General features: G+C 40.1%; 1 protein-coding gene and 1 pseudogene across 1 annotated transcript in view; both read left to right on the top strand.

The window, feature by feature from the left end:
- Positions 1-2,119: 2,119 nt before the first annotated feature.
- SNX13 (sorting nexin 13) overlaps positions 2,120-22,020 on the top strand; it is a 147,971-nt gene continuing 128,070 nt past the window's right edge. Inside the window, exon 1 of the mRNA XM_027968500.3 lies at positions 2,120-2,330. Within this exon, the coding sequence (XP_027824301.1) occupies positions 2,319-2,330 (12 nt within the window). The 5' untranslated portion in view covers positions 2,120-2,318. The remainder of the gene's footprint in view (positions 2,331-22,020) is intronic.
- LOC101118439 (mesoderm-specific transcript homolog protein-like) overlaps positions 20,137-22,020 on the top strand; it is a 29,101-nt pseudogene continuing 27,217 nt past the window's right edge.

Below are 22,020 nucleotides of genomic sequence, written 5' to 3'. Positions count from 1 at the left end.
ATTCAGTTTTAATTACGCCTTGTCCTCTCAGGGTCTTTTAGGAGGATGCTGGGGGGAGGGGTAACATTTTAAATGCAGTCTTCCTTAGAAAAAAATGACATTTGAGCAGAGATGGAACAGAAGTGAGAGATCTAGCCATGCGGGTATCTGGTGGAAAGATGCTTCCAGATAAATGTCAGTGCAAAGGCCCCAGGGCTAGAAGGATACCATGCTTACAGGAGCAATGCTTAGTAGAAATGAAGTCAGAGAGGTGGATGTGGGGTGGGACTGGGGAGACTAGATAGCACAAGGGCTTTTTTAGGTCACAGAAAGAACTCTGGGTAAGAAAACTTGGAGTTAATGATTTTGACTTACTCTTTGGTCTACAAACTCCTAAACGTTAAAAGTATACCCATGTCATATTACAGGTTGGTACAAACCTCAAGTTGTGTCTACACTTAATTTACCACCTTTAAAACACGTGAAAATGCTTTGCTTCTGATGGGAAAAATATGTGAAACAAAATTACTCAGGGCAGACACCTAAATTACAGTTTTAATTTACTAGTTGGTATCTTAAATATTAATGAGCCTCCTGTTTTATTTATACACTGGAACAGTTGTCTTTTTCCAGGTTCTTGTCTCTAGTATCTCTTCATTTCCCTTAGTATCTTGGGCCAGATAGTATTTTCCAATCTTATTTCCTATTCATGGGTTATACTGTCAATATCAGTAACACATTTTATTCTGTTGCAGAGGTCGTAATTTTGCTGGCCCCTTAATATGGAAATTATGTACCAGATGTAGATCAAAGCAACACAAAATTACTTGCCTCAATTAGTTGAATTGAGTAAAATCAGGATTTATCTTGAATTTCTGACTACCAAAATGAACCATCCTGTTTCCTTGATGAGGACAAGAGGTAACACAAGGTCTGTAACGCCTTGAGAATTTAAGAGTAATGTATTAAGTAAATTTCATTTCACACAATAGTACTACCGTTAGGGAAGAGGGACGGGGGACTCCAGTAGAGAGGAACTTCTACTGGTCTTAGTTTTCTGAAACGCCTTCGTATCCCCTTAAAAGAGATGGAAGGATTCTGCATGTCAAATTTGAAAACTTGTCAATTTCCTTGGAAACTGGTTTCTTACAACAGGGCAACACACTTTATAGAGAGCAGATTCAGGTAAACTACTTTCATTACAATTCAGGTAGAAGTGACTGCTTTGTTTCATACATCGTAAGTCATCTAGTTGCAGCTTTAGAGCGGTGTCTGTCTCGGGGCTTCTATGCATGCTGGGTTCCAGAGCTCTGTCCCATTCAAGTCATGACTATTTACAATGATACCCGCTGAAATTTGCTATGATATTCACACAAACACACATTGATTGCATCAAGAAGCCAGTAGAGCTGTACAGACCTCAGTTAAAAAGGAAAACTGGCCTTGATTTCTTTAGAGATTTCTCATGAGGGGCAAAACCAAGCCCTCATTGTTATACAGGTGCTGGCCAATCGTCGAATCAGCGACAGTCTAACTGCTACGATATGGGTAAAGCTGATATGCCTGTAGAGCTTCTACTACCCGTCGCGCACCCCAGTAGAGAACTCGCTGAGGACTGTTAAGGACAAAGGAAACTTTCTGGCAAAGTTTAGAAGGAGAGGGACAGAGCAGGGAGCAGTTTCAGATCATATTTAAGACACAGACAGTGGAGAAAGAACATCCCCCGGCTGCTCTTAGGTCGCCGCAGGGCCAGGGAAATGCGAGAAGGAAGTTTTTCTCCTGGACCTCTGCCTCCTTATCCCCGAGACGCGCGAGGTCCGCCGCGCCATCCGTCGAAGCCTCAGCCTCTGCCGCTCCACCCCAGGGCCGACCGACCCCGGCGTGCGGACGAAGATAAGCGGTCGCCTCGAGCGCTCGCGCCCGCTCCCGGGCTGGCCCCGCGCTGGGGCCTGTCTGCCCTCCCGGCGGCCCCAACTCAGCCACTGCGCCCAACCCCGGGGCCCTGGCCACTAGCGCTGAGCTGGTCTCCGGCCGCCCGCCTCCGTTTCCCCGCGCGCCGGCGCTATGGCGACAGTCACGAGACGCCGGCGGCCCCTGCGCCCGCCAATGGGAGCGCACGTCGCAGGGAGACGCGGACGTCGCTCTTCCAAGATGGCGGCGCGTCCGTCGCGAGCAGCCGGGCAGGGGGGAAGCCAGCGAAGCCGAGTAAAGCCGCCGCCCGGGAGAGGACTGAAGGAGCTGTTGCCGCCGTTGGCGGCGGCTCAGGCAGTTTTCGCTGCTGCTACGGCTGTTGCCATGCGGCGAGGCTAGGGAGGAGCTCACTTCCCCGGGGTGTAATAATGTTAACAGAGGTAAGCGGCGACGGCGGCCAGTGTTTACCTGTGAAATGGGGAAGGGGCCGGCGCTGGCCGGTCAGATAACATCATTTCAGCCGCTGGCGGGCCCGACCTTTGGTAGCGGGCCCCAGGGGCCGAGCAGCAGCGGGGATCCTACAAGTGCCCCTTGAATAGGAGCGGTGCTGACTCAACAGTCCCAGCACCTCCGGCTTGCCTGCGCCTCTGGTTTCGCGGTTGCCACTCGCCCGTCGCCCCTGGCACTGGTCTCCCTCCTGCTGTCGCTGCCTCCTGACTCGCCGCTCCCTTCGTGGCGTCCCCTTGCGCGTTGCCCTGTGGCAGCGTCGGTCTCTCTGCGTTCGTGCTGGTTCCTGTTCCCCCACGGTTTGCCCGAGGGGTCTCCCTTCTCGTGTCCCTGGCCTCCGGGGCCCTCCGCTTCCCAACTCGGTCAGCATCCTGGGTTTGTCACTCGGCCAGTCTGGCTGGTTTCCCACCCCCCACCTTGACTACTTGGTGAAGAGGACCTCTTTGTCTAAGGGGACACTTGGGTAGCCCGGTTACATTAACGCCCTATCGCACACCCCTCACCTTTCGCTGAAATCGTGGGAATCAGAAAGTTGAGTTTAGCATCTGTCCTCTTGATTTGCATAAGGCACCCTTGGTACTTTCAGTGGAACAGTTTTGTGTGGTCCCCCCCCCTCCTCCTCCTTGGTCCTGAAATGGAAGTAGGGCAAGTGTGACGAGCCAGTTTCCCTTATCTGTTGTCTGATGTCCATTGCAAAAAGTAGACTTTTTGAAGAAGCAGAGTTTGCCTTCTGTCGCACTACTTTTAGGGGAAGAACACAATTGATGTAACTAGGTACTTGACCTCACAGTTAGGTGTTGTGGTGTATGCTCTTGGGTGTCATTGAAGATAAATTCTGAGGCTTGTGGATTTGAGGAAATGTCTTAGAAGCTACTCACTTGAAGTCCTGTGAGAATTCCAGTGTCAGCTGTCAGGGACTAGTTTGGGCATCTCTGTGGGCTGAACTAAGGATAGGAAGAAATTTTAATGGGCAGTGGGAAGTATTCCTACTTGGACTGATAGAAATGTGTGTAGATGAGTGGCTTTTGTTGTGTGAAAACATGGTATTAGAGGAGCTGTCCTACTTTATTGACTCTGAGGAACTTCATACTTCGGTATTTGTACTTGATAATGTGTGCAGAGCCTGGCATATGATGTGCCTGGTCAATCCTTATTGGTTGATTTTAGCTCATGAACTACTTATTTCTAGTAGTTTGTAGTTCATTTTGTATTTCTGTATCCCATAGATTTTTTTTTTTTCACTCCAGTAGTTAATTTTATTTCCAGAGATTATGGTACATCATAAGCTTCTGTTGTCATTAGCAGTATTAGGTTTGGAAAAAAAAGATAAGTATCAGAAGTTTTATTTTTACCTTTAGTGTGATATTTTGTGGGAAAGATTAGCCTTATAATTTTTCAGTGCTGTTGATAATATACAGTATTTTATGAGATGATCTTTTGATTAGATTTGGCTTAGGTTAGCAGCCATTGAAGAGTTGTAATGCTTTCACATGAACTCTGTGCTTCTAGTAAAATGGGGAGGACTGAATTTTCTAAGCATCTGTGTTTTATTGTTTAAATTATTTTTTGGCTATGCTACATGGCTTGTAGGATCTCAGTTCTCTGACTTGGGATTGAACCTGGGCCATGGGCAGTGAAAGCCTGAAATCCTAACCCCGAGGCCACCCGGGAATTCCCCTAAGCTTCCCTGTTTTAAAATAATTTCATGTTTCAGTGAGATATTTTCAATAGTAAGTCAGTCATTGTAGTTAGAGGTGCTTTAGTTATGTGTGTGTGTGTGTGTGTGCGTAGTTAGATGTGCTTTAGGTGTGTGTGTATGTGTACACGTACGTGTGTGTGCTGCACTTAGCTTTTAAGAGTCAGAGCCAGGGTTCCAACCTTGGCTATCTCTGCTGAGTCCATTGTTAATAACTACCCTGGATTGTTTCTCCAAAGTAAGGCCCAGATTAAATACTACTTGGATCTTATCTATGTCTGTGAGTAATCATTTTATAGATTAGAAAACTGAAGCCCAGAGACTTGTCCAAGGCCAAATAATTATTGGTGGCAGAGGTGAAACTGGAATCCCATCTCCTGACTAGGTACAGACCTCTGACCATGTTGCTCCCTATGAGTAATTTTCAGCTCTCTTCATAGATTTTAAAACATACTGCTGCTTTGTCTGAATATTGTAGTAGATAAGCTGAAAATTATTATTACTTGAGAAAGACTTTTTTGCTTGACCTTAGCTTTTTTTGGACCACATTCAGAAATAGTCCTGTTTTGAAATATTTTGGATATAAAATGATACTCAGTATTGATTTACTAAAATTGTGGTGTGAGATTTCTTCTTAGTGCTTCTCGTAGTGTTAACTTAGACATCAGCGTGTTTGGGGGCTGTGATTTGTTTTATGTGAGATCTCAGAATGTATAATGATGAGCTCTGTTCAGTGAGTGTATACTGTGCCCAGAAAGTGGTGAATCATATAGTCTGCTTAGTTCTTTCACATCACAACATTGGGGCGGGTGATAGCCCCATTAGCCAGATAAGAAGACTGAGGTTGAGAATTAAAATAGCTTGCTTAAAAATTATACAACTGGTTGAGTCAGTAATCACACCTAGGAACTCATTCCAAATTGTTTGTTGTTTCTGTGGCTCAGTGTGGAATGCATCATTAATCTTTTTTTTTGTAGCTCATAATCATCAGTACACTGTTTTTAGTTTGGTTGTTTTTTTTTAAACTGAGGTGGGGATGTGAAAAATATGGCTACTTGATGCAGCATTCGTATCAAATGAGAATAAACATTCTTGTGAAACTTTTCACTTTTGCGTTTTGTCAGACTAGGGCTTTGAACCTTTGCAGAAGTGAGAAACCATGCAAGTGTTCAGTTAAGGGCTACATTAAGTTAAGCTGAAAGGAAAATTCTCTCCAGTTGAGCAAATTCATTTGTATACACTGAGCTCAGAAACCTGTGAGATATGATAGATTAGTGTGAATTGAAAGTAGAGCCCCAGTGGATCATCGTGCTGTTTTTTCTTTTTTAATGTAAAGAGAAGTTATTAACATAGTTCTCAATTTAAGTTTTTTGACTTTGTTTTGTTTTCATTCTAAATACTGTTGAAGTAGTTAGAAGACTCGCTAGCTATGTTTGTGTATTTGTGTCCTTTGCATTTCCATATATGGATGAGAGGATTTTTTTTTTTCTCTTGATGTCCATTTAACTTTTTTTCAGGACTTCTTAATTTTAATGTTCCTCCTATAACATTTGTCCAATAATTTGTAAATACTATACTTGAAAATTGTTTGTTTAAAGCTCACTTACTTATCCTCTGTGTGCGTGCTAAGTCGCTTCAGTCATGTCCGACTCTGTGACCTCAGGGACTGTAGCCCATCAGGATCCTCTGTCCGTGGGGATTCTCCAGGCAAGAATCCTGGACTGGGTTGCCATGCCCTCCTCCAGGGGATCTTCCCTAACCAGGAATTGAACTCCCATTTCGTTTGTCTACCTGCATTGTTAGCACTAAAATAGGAGTGAATTTCAACATATCAGACTTAGGGCATGGGTAAGTGAGTAGTTACTCCAAAATCACTGCAGATGGTGATTGCAGCCATGAAAATAAAAGATGCTTACTCCTTGGAAGGAAAGTTATGACCAACCTAGATAGCATATTCAAAAGCAGAGATATTACTTTGCCAACAAAGGTCTGTCTGGTCAAGGCTATGGTTTTCCAGTGGTCATGTAGGGATGTGAGAATTGGACTGTGAAGAAAGCTGAGCGCCGAAGAATTGATGCTTTTAAACTGTGGTGTTGGAGAAGACTCTTGAGAGTCCCTTGGACTGCAAGGAGATCCAACCAGTCCATTCTAAAGGAGACCAGTCCTGGGTGTTCATTCGAAGGACTGATGCTAAAGCTGAAAACTCCAGTACTTTGGCCACCTCATATGAAGAGTTGACTTATTGGAAAAGACTCTGATGCTGGGAGGGATTGGGGGCAGGAGGAGAAGGGAACGACCGAGGATGAGATGGCTGGATGGCATCACTGACTCAATGGGCGTGAGTCTGAGTGAACTCCGGGAGTTGGTGATGGACAGGGAGGCCTCGCGTGCTGCGATTCATGGAGTCGCAAAGAGTCTGACACGACTGAGCGACTGAATTGAACTGAACTGAAAGGTATAGAAGATGTAGAACAGTGTGCTGAATTTGGTCCAGTGCTATGGCATACTCTGGAGGTTATCTTTGCATGAGAACCAATCAGCAGTCTGTTGACATGCATGCTTTTAAAAATAGTGAATAAAAATAGTAGTTATTTAAACTTAATAGTTGTTTGGGTTGTGTGTAAATATGGGGCATAATGGCACCCCACTCCAGTACTCTTGCCTGGGAAATCCCATGGACTAAGGAGCCTGGTAGGCTGCAGTCCATGGGGTCACTAAGAGTCGGGCACGACTGAGCAACTTCACTTTCACTTTTCACTTTCCACTTTCATGCATTGGAGAAGGAAATGGCAACCCACTCCAGTATTCTTGTCTGGAAAATCCCAGGGATAGAGGAACCTAGTGGGCTGCCCTCTCTGGGGTCACACACAGTTGGACACGACTGAAGTGACTTAGCAGCAGCAACAGCAGTAAATGTTACTTACGGTTGTGCTAAGTAAGTTCTATCCAGATTTATTGATTTGTTTGTATATTAATGCTCATTCTTGATTTTGTGGTTAACAAATATGTACAGATGGGTAAGGCATAAGCTGCTGCTCTTTTAGAAGGCCCAGGTTAATAGTTAAGGGAGTACAATTTTGTGATTCAAGTACGTTTGGAAGATTTGCCTACAGAAAATTAAATAGGACTTCTTATAGCTTTTGATAGGTGATTTACTCTCAGAGAAAGTGTTAGAATTTGTGTCAAATTGCGTACAGACTGTGATAGTTAATTTTGTGTGTCGACCGGCCTTGGAGTGTCACATTAAACAGTATTTCTGGGTATAGTGGTGAGGGTATAACTGGATGAGGACAAGATCAGCATTTGAAGTGGTGGACTTCTTAGAGTAGATCGCTCTCTGTGGTGTAGGTGGGCCCTGTCCAGTCTGTCGGGGGCCTGAGGAAGACAATGGGAAGAAGGAATTTGCCCCTTTTTTCTGCTTCACTGTTTGAGTGCCAGCTCAAATGTGCCGTTTCATCTTCTTCTACCCTTGGGCCATGATTTATACCATCAGCTTCCCTGATTCTCAGGCCCTTGGGCTGAATTACACCACTGGCTCTCCTGTCCTTCCAGCTTGCAGAAGGCAGATGGTGGGACTTCTCAGCTTCCATAAGCTTGTGAGCCAGTCCCTCATAATAAATCTCTTAAAACATTTTTTCCTGTTGGTTTTGTTTCTCTGGAGAACCCTGTCTTAATATAAAGACTTAAAAGAGTTTGTTGTATTTTGCTTTGGGAAACCCTGCGATGTGATGAGCTGTGCATCAGGGGAGATCTTTGGACTTTCAGAGCTCTTTTTAAAAGACACTCACATACACTCTTGCTCATAGTAAGTGCTTAAGAAAAAATTATGACTTGATTTTGTTGATTAATATATTTGCTCAGAGACATACACTTGTGGTGGATTATTCCTTAAGTGATGTGATCTATTTCTTTAATTATTAATTAATGACATTTTAAAGGCTACTAACCAGAACAAGAACTATAGGCCCATTGACCTTCAAAGGATGTTAAGAGGTGGGAAAGAGATTTTACAAGGGAAGTATAAGGACATCACTGTCTAAAATGAGGCCACCTTGTCACTCTACATATGACTTTGTTTAGGATCTTCTGACAAACGAAATTGAATATTGTAAGGCATTTCTCAAGAATTCTAGAGGACCTATGTTTCATTTTTTTGCCCCATTGATTCCAGATTTTCAGAGACCTTATACATAAATTATTCTTACTTCATATTTATTTTCATTATATTTTATTACTGTAGCACACATATACCCATTTTTCATCACTTCTGATTAACAGCTAGCTAACTCATTGATAGAATTGCAAACAAAAGCAGATATGTTTGAATTTTTTAAGTTAAACCCTTTAACTTTATATTAGGTAAGTCTTGCTTTTCCATTTGGCACTTCAGAATATTAAAAAAGAGGCTTTAGATTTCCATAACCATCCTTGGATGTCCTGGGTTTGGAGATCCTAATGTTCAGACGGATTGTTCCAAAGTTTTTTTTGACAAGTTTTTCTTGTTTCATAAGAATTGGGCTTCGCTGGTGGCTCAAATGGTTAAGAATCTGCCTGCAGTGTGGGAGATCAGGGTTTGATCCCTGGGTCAGAAAGATCCCCTGGAGAAGGGAATGGCAACCCACTCCAGTATTCTTGCCTGGAGAATTCCATGGACAGAGGAGCCTGGCAGGCTATAGTCTTTGGGGTTGCAAAGAGTCAGACACGACTGAGCAACTAACACTTTTACTTTCACAAAAATTGATATTAAAAAGTTTCTTAACTAGTCCACTGTGTTTAAAAGTTTTGCACTAATTGCCACAAGTTTATAGAATTATTTTATTTGAGGAAATATGGAATTAAATTTGGAAGAACTGAGTACAAATGTTTGTAGTTTAAAAGATAACAAGGCATTGGTTTGTGAATAGTAAGGCCACACTTCAGAAATGGCTCTTTGTTTCTGTGTGCAGTAACTAGCAGTACATACAGAGTTTTGCAGGTTGTAAAAGGTGCTTTATCTCTTAATCATCGCATTGTTAGATGTGCTTATGTTTATGTTCAGTGTCATTTCTAGTTTATCTATGGAATAGAGTATGCTTAAAGAGAGGAAAAAAGGCTATGAGAGGATGTTTGAAATAGATTGTTTTAGGTGGGATCAAGTAAGCTCTGTTAGCTGACTAATAGTGGAAAAGGAGAGAGTGTAAGCTTCTGGAAGAGGAAGAGAACAGGTTCTATCACGGTTGAGAGTTTCTACTGCTGGCCACTCGCTAACTAGCCGTTTGATGGCAAAGCCGTGACTTGATGGCATTCCTGTGTGAGGTTCAAGGCTGTGACTTTTTAAACTGTGTTTTGAAATTTTGTGGTTTCAGAGACCAAGTGCCCCCTCAATTGATGGTACTTTTAACATTGACTTTCCATTTTTGAATCAAGTGGACAGCTCTGTTTTTATCATGTTAAAAATGGTTCAAGTTTGAATAATAGGTTGGAGTCATGGTGTTGGATACTTTGTCTGTTAGCTACCTCAATAGTGAGGCTACCCACGTATGACCTGTGTGTTAAGCATTACAAGGATGAGTGTTAACTTCATGATTTATTTATGAAGTGACACTGGGAAAGTTGTTTGAGCTTTCTGAGTCTTAGTTTCCTTCTATGTAAAACAGAGATGATAACACCTTCCTAGTTACTCTCATACTGTTCTGAAAATTGAACAAATGGTAGAGTAGAACTCTTTGTAAACTCAATCATTATACAAATATTAGTGGTTAATATATAATTTTTTTTCCTCTCTGTGCACTTACATGAATTCAAACCCTAGGCTCCATCTAGCTTCATGGCTTACTAGCTTCTCAGCGGGTGGGTGGATCCCAGGAGAAAAGAGGGTGTCCTCTGGCTATTGGTACAATAACGGGAGTCAGGGATTAGACCAAAAGAAGGGAAAGAAAAAAGAGAATAGACTGACAGCAGGTCTTGGCAGCTAGTGATGAGGATAGTTTCTTGTGTGGTTGGTAAACATTCCAAAGAATTCTGCAAGGGAAGTTCCGAAAAACATTTTGGAAAAGGTTGCTTATTTGGGGGCTCATAGTCATTTGGGTGTACATATTATGAAATATTTGTGGCAAAAGAATTCTTTTATTTTTAAACAACCCCTGGTAAGTTCTAAAAAGGAAAAGCTGTTGTTTCGTACAGTGTTTAAAAAGCTTTGATAGTAACTTGTCCTGAAGATTACTTTTTGTGGGTCACTTTGTTTACCAAGTGTATATACCCCTACTGTGTGGTAGGCACATGCTAAGTTCTGGTGCTGAAGTTGCCTTTGACCTGAAACCTCCTCTCAGAAAATTCACCATCAGAGCTAATGTTGGCAGTTTGGCCATCATTCAGCTGAAGCCTTGAGGTTTTTTTTTTTTTTTCATAATAAAACATAATTAAAAGGTGAAAAATTAAGAGACGAGTTTGGAGAATTTGTAATTAACAGGTAATTACTTGCTTTTTCTTTTCTTTTCTTTTTTTTTTTTTAAATAACTCCAGGTGAAACTACCAGTTTGGATGAGATGGCAGTTCTAAAATGAACTGCTTCTTACAAGTGAAGAGTTGACCCATTTCTACTGTCTCTGTTTGCTCCAAGCTAATTCACAGAAGTGAAAAAAAAAATTGGTGAATTTGTCTTTTTTTGTTTGCTTTGTTTTTCTGAAAAAAGCTCTTTATCACTCCTTAGGAGGTCTACCAAATTATACTGAAAGACCTGGCTGAATTCCATTACCTTGGTAAAAAGTAATACTTGGTCCCTACCCTCATACATTACATACTCACATGAACTCCCGAATATGTGGTTTACTGTTGTGTTCCCAGTGTCTGGAACAGAGCTTAACACTTAGTCCTCACTAAATAGCTGTCGAATAAAAGAATGTTGAATATTCCCTCCCATAAAATGAAAGTAAATTGAAAAATTACTAGGACAAAAATTGTCTTTGATAAATTTAAACTGTCACATTAATTACCCTTTAAAGACTGGTTGGTATCTAACCCCAGTAAGGATTTTTTAAATAGTACACTGTGGTTGAAAATTATGTTTGTGATCACAAAACACACAAAAGTTTGACCAAAAAAAAAAAATAGCTAACATCAGGCATTTAGTTAGAATGTAATTCTGTTTTAATTTTTCCTACAGGGAAAAATATGATTAGGTTGGTGTGATCTTAGCTTTTATGTAATAAATTATAAATGCAAGAATGACTTGGACTTTATTTTATGTCTCTTACTGCTTTATTTTTATGATTTCATTTGTATTCCAGAACTAGATAAACTGAAGACTTTGTTTATAATAGTACAGTGGCGCACATTTCTGTGTGCTTTGTGGAGTGCTTCATGTTTGTATGACCTTTAATGCTGTCTTGAAATTTGCAGAAGTAAAATTTGGTCATGAATTTCAAAAATTTGGAAATTTGGGGAGTACATTTTCTAGGAGGGCAGCTGCTACCATGATCTCTTACCTAAAATATCTCTCCATGTCACTCTTACTGTTTGCTCATTTCACTCATCTCTGTTTCCATTGTATGTTCAGAAATAACATGTACCAGAAAAGTTGAATAATATAATCCTGCTGTGTGCAGTGGTGAAAATTAAACTGGCTTAATAGTCTTTCAGTTAGTACCAGAGGCTCATATACAATCTGGAATAATTCAGCATTGTTAGATTATTGCACCATTTTCTCCAGTTTCCTGAGGGACTTTTAATTCTGATGCAGCCAGGAGACTCCTAAGGTGAATCCTGCTTTGCTTTCGACCTTAGCCCGGCATTATTGGAGAGCCTTTTTGAGTGTTACTCCTGTTTAAATCTGACTTGCTTTTGCTCCTGGAACCCTGGAGTTATTTTTAGCCTGGCTGTGGCCTGGCACGTGAGAGAGTATGTGGTTCTTTGTATTGTGACATCTTTTATTTTCAGGCTAGTGTTGTGTGACAATGGGACGTGTATGGAGAATGGCTCTTGGATTCACTGTCATTTGAGGCTTGGAATTTATAAAACTGGTTGAAGTTGTACAGTTTTCATGGAAGAGTAGAGTCTGAAATAAAATTTCACCTCCGTTTAATTTCCCCTCAGTTTGGGGAAATAGTGGTCTGGTTTTAAGATACTCTGATGCTATGTATTACCAGTGTTTCTCCAAGTCCTGAGATGCCTTAGAGTTTGTTCTTCATTTCTCTTCCTGAGATTATTTGCGGTGGCATTTTTTTCCCCCCTCAGAATTTTCCTCAGGGTGTTAATTAGATTGCAGCTATTAATATAACCAGCTACTTTAATATCTACTGTTAATTGCTAATATCTGATGCTTTTTTCTTGTGTACTACCTGAGCGCTCAACACTTAAACTGTTGGAATGGTCTAATCCTGGTAAGAGTTAGCAGAATAAGAGGAAATGTGCTAGAGGGAGGGTGGAGACGACTTGAAATGTACAGCACAACAAAGGTACAGAAAGAGAAACTGAAATGATAGGCTGTACAAATAATGGGTATATTAATTATATAAAAATTTTAGAAAAGTTGATTAGGCTTAAGAGTATTTTATATAAAAATGTTTTTTGAACCAAGTTCTACAAGTTAATGTCTGATAGCTCATAATATTCAGTGACATACTAAGCAGTAATGTAAAATTTATAGGACTGCAGAAGTTAGTGAGGTTATCTTTCTGCTGGAACTCAAAAAGAGTGTTAATCATTTATGTCTTTATCTCTTCTAAACACAGATTGAACATTCTTACAGTCTTAATTTCTGAAGAAGAGTATATGCTTTTGGTTAAGACTGACAGTTGGTGTCAGATTATTTGGATATGAATCTGTAAGTTTTGTCAGTTTGGAGTATTTTGACCTTAGAAAGTTATTAACCTTTATGAACCTCAGTTTTCTCATCGGTGTAACTTTTAAATTAATGATCCTTAGCCCATAGGGTTGTTCTCAGTATTAAGTGAAATAGCATGTTAAGTACTGCACACAGTATTTCCCACAGTAACACCCAAGAAATATCTAGCTTTTATTATTATTTCCTCAGAAGTAAATAACAGGTGGTTTATTTATGTAAACCACTTGTTTAAAATTTGTTCAGAGTTGTTTTTTGTGTTTTGTCTTTGTTTCATTGGATAAGTTTTAAAATGTCAGATCAAATAAAGTAATTCCCTTTTGACTCAGATGATCTAATTCTTCCCTTACTTTCTCAGTTTTTATTAACTTTCGAATGTATGAACAACCTAGATAGCATATTCAAAAGCAGAGACATTACTTTGCTGACTAAGATCCGTCTAGTCAAGGCTATGGTTTTTCCAGTAGTCATGTATGGATGTGAGAGTTGGACTATGAAGAAGGCTGAGTGCTGAAGAATTGATGCTTTTGAACTGTGGTGTTGGAGAAGACTCTTGAGAGTCCCTTGGACTGCAAGGAGATCCAACCAGTCCTTTCTGAAGGAGATCAACCCTGGGATTTCTTTGGAAGGAATAATGCTAAAGCTGAAACTCCAGTACTTTGGCCACCTCATGCGAAGAGTTGACTCATTGGAAAAGACTTTGATGCTGGGAGGGATTGGGGGCAGGAGGAGAAGGGGACGACAGAGGATGAGATGGCTGGATGGCATCACTGATGGACGTGAGTCTTGAATGAACTCCGGGAGTTGGTGATGGACAGGGAGGCCTGGCGTGCTGCGATTCATGGGGTCGCAAAGAGTTGGACACGACTGAGCGACTGAACTGAACTGAACTGAATGTATATATTGCACTAGGGCTAAATTTAGACTAAATATCAGGAGGACATCAAGAGAGGTGACATTTGTCATGACCATAACTGGAACTTTTCACTGACCAGTAATTTCTTCTGGCCATTGAAGCTTTTACTGTAGATGAAGTGAAAGGAAAAGGTTGTAGTATTCTCATGTTATGCTTTAAAAAGTGTCAGCCTTGTGTAGTCTTCTGCTATGGGAAATACTGTGGTTCTTGTTAATGTAATCAAGTTTTATGTGAAGTAACTCAGAATTTATATAAGCTTTTCTCTTGAGTTGTTCCTTTATAGAGAATAGAAAAAGATGAGGAATGTTAAAATCCTTTGCTTAAAAGAAAATATGTAGTTAGCTTTTAGTACTGTATAGTAGGTTAAGAAAAAGACCTTCATTTGTAAATTATTAATTGTACTGTACATCTAAATATGGGTATTAAGAACATAAATAATTGCAATTCCTTTATTCAGCAGTTCCTTATCTGTATTCCTGTAATAGTACAATAAATTGTTATATTTGAGGAGAGGAGTGTTCATGTGATAATAATGTTTACTTAGCTGAAGATTGTGCCATCAAGGTCTTCTGTGGGTGAATCTGTGCCTGTCTCTGTTTTCCTTACTATAGTTATTTTTTCCTCCTTGTCGTTTTTGCTTTGTGGAATGTTGATTTTCCCCCCTCATCTCTGTCTTGTATTATTCTCTTCTGTGTCTAGTTCTGCAGCTTCCTTTCTTGGTTTTTTCCCTTGACCTTCACCCTTTTCTCTCCCTCTGAAGTAAATTTAACAGGCCGCAATAAAGAGTTTAGCTTTTATTTTTTAAAGTTATATTCCACTTAATAGGTTTAAAAATATTTTCCATTGCTAATTTAAAAGGCAAATGTACACACAGTTTATATACATATTTTAAACAATACAACTCAGTATAACTTCCTTTTGTGTTGTATGCCTTCTTGTCTGAATTTATTGATTAAAAAGCCTCATAATCTCAGAGTTAATGAGTGATGTTGAGCTTTATTTTTTTATGTGAGTCAGGAATAGCTTATAGTACTTTCAGAATCATTGTTTTGTTGCGTTGTTACTGTACAGCCTTCAGGAACATGAAGGGAATTTTTCTGAACCGGTGTCAACTCTAGAATATACCTTGGAAAGTTATCTGAATAGTAATACCTACAAAATCTACATCAGATTCTTAAGGAGTACCAAGGACTTTAAGATATGTCAGTTTAATCACTTCGGGTTTTTCTGATAAAAAGAATTTTTAAATCTTAATAAATCCCTTTCATTTGATTCCTTAGATACATGTGCAGAATTTTGCCCATCACTTCCACATCATTAAAAAAATAAAAACAGAACCTACTTGAGAGCCAGTGTGAAATCATGGTTCAGGACAAGCTTGAACTTTAAACCAAACCTTGGTTCATGGTCTGCTTCTGTGTCTTAAGCTGTTCTTCACCTATAGATTAGAGTTAGTAATATAGCATGTCATAGAGTTGTTGTGATAATTAGAAATATATGTAAAGTGGCTAGCAAAGCACTGAGCAGTTAATACTAAGCACTCCTTTAAAACAGGATGCTTCTTTTCATAAGAAGTAAAAGGAGAAGTAGGAGATTGGTGGCAGTTCAGTATTAGGCTGTGCTTTGGACATCTAACTACTGTGACTTTCCCTTTTGTTGTCTATTATGGGGAAAAGCAGAAGTTGAATTGTCAATATTGGGACTTTTTATTTTTGTATTGTTAAAGTCTTATATGAATGAGGCAAAGGGACACTTATGAATATTGCCTGTTTTATCTTATATTGTCCTAGTTAACTGCCGTGGTAAAAGTTTTGTGTACTTTAGTAGAGAACAGTTTGGCAGTCTTCTGATGTATTAGCTAAATTCATTCTTTCTAACTTACTTTTGTAAGAGGAGCTTAAGGTAATTTGCTGTGTGATTGAGTTTATTTTCCCACAAGCCATATGGGAGGATTCTGGTTTCTTTACATTCTCAGGAATATTTATTATTATCTGTATCTCAGTAGTGATTTTGATTTGCATTTCCCTAATGTCTAGTAGAGTTTCCCTGGTGGCTCAATGGTAAGAATCCACCTGCCAAAGCAGGAGACGTGGGTTTGATCCTTGGGTCAGGAAGATCTCTGGAGAAGAAATGGCAACCCACTCAAGTATCCTTCCTGGATAATCCCATGGACAGAGGAGCCTTGTGGGCTACAGTCCATGTGGTCGCGAAACAGTTAAATACGACTTAGAGACTGAACAACAGCAAGCATGTTCTGAGTCTCTGGGTCTTGACTGTGCAGATCCCTAACTAGGCTGGCTTACTTTTTGAGCAGCACTCCATGTCAGGAGTCGCAGCTCAGTCGTGATTGTCTTGAGGGTCGTTTCTGACTGTGGTCCAGCTGTCTCTTCACAGTGCTTGCAGCAGTGTGTCTGCCCTCATCACCTCCACCTTGTTACTCTTATACTTATTAATGTCTTAACATTTTTATTTACTACTTAAGTAAACCTTGACAATATACAAATTAGTTCAGTTCAGTCACTCAGTCGTGTCTGACTCTGCGACCCCATGGATTACAGCACGCCAGCCTTCCCTGTCCTTCAGTATCTTCCAGAGCTCGCTCAGATTCATGTCCATTGAGTCGGTGATGCCATCCAACCATCCCATCCTCTGTCGTCCCCTTCTCCTCCTGCCTTCTATCTTTCCCAGCATCAGGGTCTTTTCCAGTGAGTTGGGTCTTCCCATCAGGTTGTCAAAGTATTGAACTTCCTCTTCAGCATCAGTCCTTCCAGTGAATGAATATTCAGAACTGATTTCCTTTAGGATGGACTGGTTTGATCTCCTTGCAGTCCAAGGGGCTCTCAAGAGTCTTCTCCAACACCACAGTTCAAAAGCATCAATTGTTCGGCACTCAACTTTCTTTATAGTCCAACTCTCACATCCATACATGACCACTGGAAAAACCATAGCCTTGACTAGATGGACCTTTGTTGGCAAAGTAATGTCTCTGGCTTTAAATATGCGATCTAGGTTGGTCATAACTTTCTTTCCAAGGAGTAAGTGTCTTTTAATCATGGCTGCAGTCATCATCTGCAGTGATTTTGGAGCCCAAAAACATAAAGTCTGACACTGTTTCATTCTTTCCCTATCTATTTTCCATGAAGTGATGGGACCAGATGCCATGATCTTAGTTTTCTGAATGTTGAGTTTTAAGCCAGTTTTTTCACTCTCCTCTTTCACTGTCATCAAGAGACTCTAATTCCTCTTTGCTTCCTGCCGTAACAGTGGTGTCATCTGTGTATTTGAGGTTATTGAGATTTCTCCCAGCAATCTTGATTCCAGCCTGTGATTCATCCAGCCTGGCGTTTCACGTGATGTACTCTACATGAGCTATGTGCCTTGATGTACTCCTTTCCCAGTTTTGAACCAGTCTGTTGTTCCGTGTCCAGTTCTAACTGTTGCTTCTTGACCTGCATCCAGACTTCTCAAGAGGCAGGTTAGGTGATCTGCGATTCCCATCTCTTGAAGAATTTTCCATAGCTTGTTGTGGTCCTCACAGTCAAAGGCTTTAGCATAGTCAGTGAAGCAGAAGTAGATGTTTTTCTGGAACTCTCTTGCTTTTTCTGTGATCCAGCAGATGTTGGCCATTTGATCTCTGGTTCTTCTGCCTTTTCTAAATCCATCTTGAACATCTGAAAGTTCTTGTTTCATGTACTATTGAAGCCTAGCTTGGAGAATTTTGGACATTACTTTGCTAGCATATGAGATGAGTGCAATTGTGCAGTAGTTGGAACATTCTTTGGCATTGCCTTTCTTTGAGATTGACATGAAAACTGACCTTTTCCAGTCCTGTGGCCACTGCTGAGTGTTCCAAATTTGCTGGCATATTGAGGGAAGAAATTTTACAGCATCGTCTTTTAGAATTTTAAATAGCTCAGCTGGAATTCCATCACCTCCACTATCTTTATTTATAGTAATGCTTCCCAAGCCCCACTTGACTTAGCACTCCAGGGTGTCTAGCTCTAGGTGAGTGATCGCACCATTGTGGTTATCTAGGTCATTAAGTGGAGAAGGCAGTGGCACCCCACTCCAGTACCCTTGCCTGGAAAATCCCATGGACGGAGGAGCTTGGTAGGCTGCAGTCCATGGGGTCATGAAGAGTCGGACACGACTGAAGCGACTTAGCAGCAGCAGCAGCAGGTCATTAAGTGTCCGTTTTTAAGATTTTTTCCATAGCACGTTCATTTTGAAGGTTCTGTATTGAGCTGTTCCCCTATTCTCGCCATAGTCTGACTGACTGTTCATCTTGAAGGTTCTGTATTGAGCTGTTCCCCTAGTCTCACCATAGTCTGACTGACTGCTTGCCCTGCTTTCTCAAGCAAGGCGTCAGTGTCGTGTTTCTCACATGGTGGAATACAGGTTCTATGATCATGATCATTGCTTGATAGAGATAAACACCCGTAGCAGTGTTGCCACTTAAATATTTTAAATGACCGTTGGTTGAATGTAAATAAAATGAGTTGAGGATATGGTGTGTCTTTTGTAGGAAAAGTGATATGTGTAGTTTAAAAATAATAAAGTAGTATTTGCAATATATATATGTTAAAAAAGTTCATGCAGCTTGAAAAGTAAACCAGTTTAGAAGAATGTTTAGTAGAAAGTGCAAGTATTGTTTGCTTTCTCTGTTTTAAAAACAGTCTGGGAATGAACTTACACATGAGAGAATATTTTCATTAAATTAAAAATTTACTCTTAAAGGTGGCAGTGTAAATTATCCTTTCCTGCTTTTATAAGCTTCTGAAGTGTTTGTCTGCTTTTTCCAGTAGAGTTTATTTATTGTTGCACGTTTTACTCCTGTCTTCACTTCCCTTTCCCTATAGAGAGTAGTTGCTCACTAAATTGATTCGACACAAAAATCAAGGGCAAGTTACATCTAAGTGTTAAGATGCCAGTTAATGATAAGAAAAGAATGTTGTCTGGTGGAGATTATCACTAGGAAGAAAATATTGATGTGTTATAACACTGATTTAGATGACTAGTGAGAAGATCTTGTGTATTCTGGATATACTTATTCAGGGTATACTGGATATGCCAGATGTTATTCTTGGCACCAAGAATACATCAGTGAACAAAACATACACAATTTATGTTCTCATGAGACTTAGAGCATATGGTATATACAGGAAAATAAGCAGACAATTCCAACTTAATATGATAAAAGAAGATAGTGGCAAGAGAGTGGTTGAAATGGTGAACTGTGGAGTCTGATCTGAATAGGGAAGTGAATGCAGAAGTAGGCTAAGTAAGGAGAAAGTAGAAGAATTAGGCGTCTGCAATTCTGAATAATAATGAAAAATAGATCTAACAGGTTTAAATAGTGTAGAACTGGAAGACTGTGAACAGAGGGTAAGACAGTCACATTTCCCATCCAGAGAAGACAGAATGGGGAAGTTTGATGTGCGGTCTTACAGTGGCAAAAGAGGACTTGCAGTGAAAGTTGGTGGAAGTGAAATGCTTATGATGTTAACAGTAGAGCTGGGAGTTGCCTGGTGGTCTGGTGGTGAGAATTTAGCACCTTAACTGCTGTGGCCCGGGTTCAATCCCTGGTTGGGGAACTGATACCCCACAAGTGGTGCAGTGTGTTCAGAAAAAAAAAAGAGTGTTGAATGGATGTATGTTGAAATAATTCAAGGTTATACGGTATTTAGGATAGAGAAGCTTGTCATGTGCTATGTGTCAAGAGTTTTGAGTGAATGATTAGGAATGCCTTGGGGATCAGTGGCTTGTACCTGTGACTGCAGATTGCAAAATCACCTGGGGAACTTTGCAACCTACCAATGTTACTTAGCCTAACTTTGCTTCCCGTTAGATAATCCAATGGCCAGTTCCCAGCCTCAGCTGTTCTGATTTAATTTGTATGGGGGTGTAATCTGGGCAGTGGGACTTTAAGAAGCCCCTAGGTAATTGTGATGTGCAGCAATTGCACAGTGACAGGTTTTTTTTTTTTTTTTTTTTCCTTTTTACAGGAGACTGGCTGAGAGTTATGGTTAGGACTATGACCCTTCATTGTGAAGTTGGGGTACTTGATAAATGAAAGAATAAGCAACCTTTGAGAGTGCTGCAGGGGAAGCAGCTTTTATGTAAAGCAGACAGTGAAATTGTTGATGATATAGATGCATTTATTTTTATCATATAGCAGAATAACCCAGAGGGAGGTTTTGGGAGGAAGGGAAGCAACGGGAAGTTGGATAAAGGAGGAAGTAACAAGAACAGTACAGTGGTGAGAGTGCAGGAGAGGACCGATAACTACATTTATCTTTTGGTCGTGACATGGCGATGACACCAGGGCATCATGGGTGCAGAATTGGTCTGGAAAATATATTTAGTGGTCTCATGGTCAGTGAGAGTCGGGAATTGGGTGAATGGCTCTCAGGAGTCAGTGTAAGACCTAGATGGGCTGAACTTCATAGGAAGTCCTAGCTCTGTATTCTTCTCTCTGTTAAGGGATGTGGATTGGTTGTGTAAGATCCATGGAGAAGCCCAGCACTTCACACTGCTGTTCCACAAGCTGCTAGGGGAGTGTTGAGAGGACTGGTCTCTTTTGTTACCACAGTAGCAAGAGGCAGCTCTGGAGTATCAGGGTCTGGTTAGTTCTGCCCAGCATAGCTCTTCTCACTCCAGCATGCTTACTTGTGTGAGTTGGACGCTCTGCTATACCTAAGAATAGCAAACCCTTTGCTTTTTCTTAATTTTTACACTTGATGCTTTTCAGAAACAATTTTAATTGCACAACTCCAGATTTTTTTCAGTGTTGAAGAAGTGGTGTAGACTTAGAAACAGTGAAAAGGGACCTTGTGTATTACCTAGGGAAAGTTTATACATTGGCATTTTATGCATAGAGGATTGAGATGAGTTTCATAAACCATTCAGTCTGGATTAACTAAAGTATAAACTATATATAGAACTAGAAATTTATAATTGTTTCAGTGATTCACATTTGTCAGAGTAAATTAGTTTACTGTACTTCATTTGTTTAATTTGATACATAACTTGACTTTTTTGCATTGTTAAACTCGAGGGATGTCAACAGAGTGTAGCAAATTTATTTTTCTTTTAAATTAAAGCTTTTTAAAGTATAATACTAGTAGACTTCAAGAGCTACTCTAGTTATACAAATGAACTATGGAATTACTTCTGAAAGACGAGTACATTCAAAAGCATAAAAAAATTTAATGTATTTTTGGTCACAATAGGGTAAGTAGTATAGTCATCAATTTGGTGGTAGCTGGATATATAAATAAGAAAATTATATGCTAAGTGGAAAATATACTTTTGCATAATTACAGTATATTATGTCAGCTAGTAATTAAAACCCATGTGCCCTTACTAAGCAGAACATAGGTCCATGATTAAAAGCTGTTATACTTTTAACAATTAATTGATTTTGTATTCAGCGATCTTATTTCACGTTTGAATTATAAAAGGAAAATTAACTTTTTGATGTTGTGACACCAAGCATATGATGCCTATGATGGATCATAGGGGTTTAGGTTACATCGAGAGGATGCTTTTAACAGTCGCTTGTGACATGCATCTTTTTTATATGTATCTTTTGTGTTCATGGTTTTCAGATGTGCTTAGCAAGATGACTGAAGAGCAGTTATTGGTAAATGATGCTTGTTTCCCTTTTCTCTTTTTTGGTTTGCATTCATTGATTTACCTATGTTTAGGTGGGTGTGAATGGTACCCATTTTTCTAAAGCTGAATTGATATTTACTCAAAAAAAAAAAAAAAAAAAGCTGCACAGCTACTCAGTTGGCTCAATCATTTGTGGGCACATCTCGTAGTTTACTTTGCCAGTACAGATTGAAGCAGTTCATAGGAGTGTTATTAAGATATTTCTTTGGCTGTGGCAGCTGACATCATTTGGCTTAAGTTTTCTAGACCAAAATTATTTCTGCTATATTATATGGTGGGAGATTCTGATAACTCAGGTCAACAATTGTTATGTTAGAATATAGCCAAAGCTGCTTCCTGAGGAAAATTTTGGCTTGCTTATGTGGCTTTAGTCTGCCAACTTATAAGAGTTGTAAGAACACTAGTTAGGCTTTTTAGTATTTATGGTTTACCTTATTTTTAGCTGTGTATATTATTAGATTAGGGCTTCCCTGGTGGCCCAGAAGGTAAAGAATCTGCCTGCAATGCAGGAGATCT

Source organism: Ovis aries, chromosome 4 (genome assembly GCF_016772045.2).
Source record: "Ovis aries strain OAR_USU_Benz2616 breed Rambouillet chromosome 4, ARS-UI_Ramb_v3.0, whole genome shotgun sequence".
NCBI lineage: Eukaryota > Metazoa > Chordata > Mammalia > Artiodactyla > Bovidae > Ovis > Ovis aries.
This window is presented reverse-complemented; position numbering and strand designations above follow the sequence as displayed.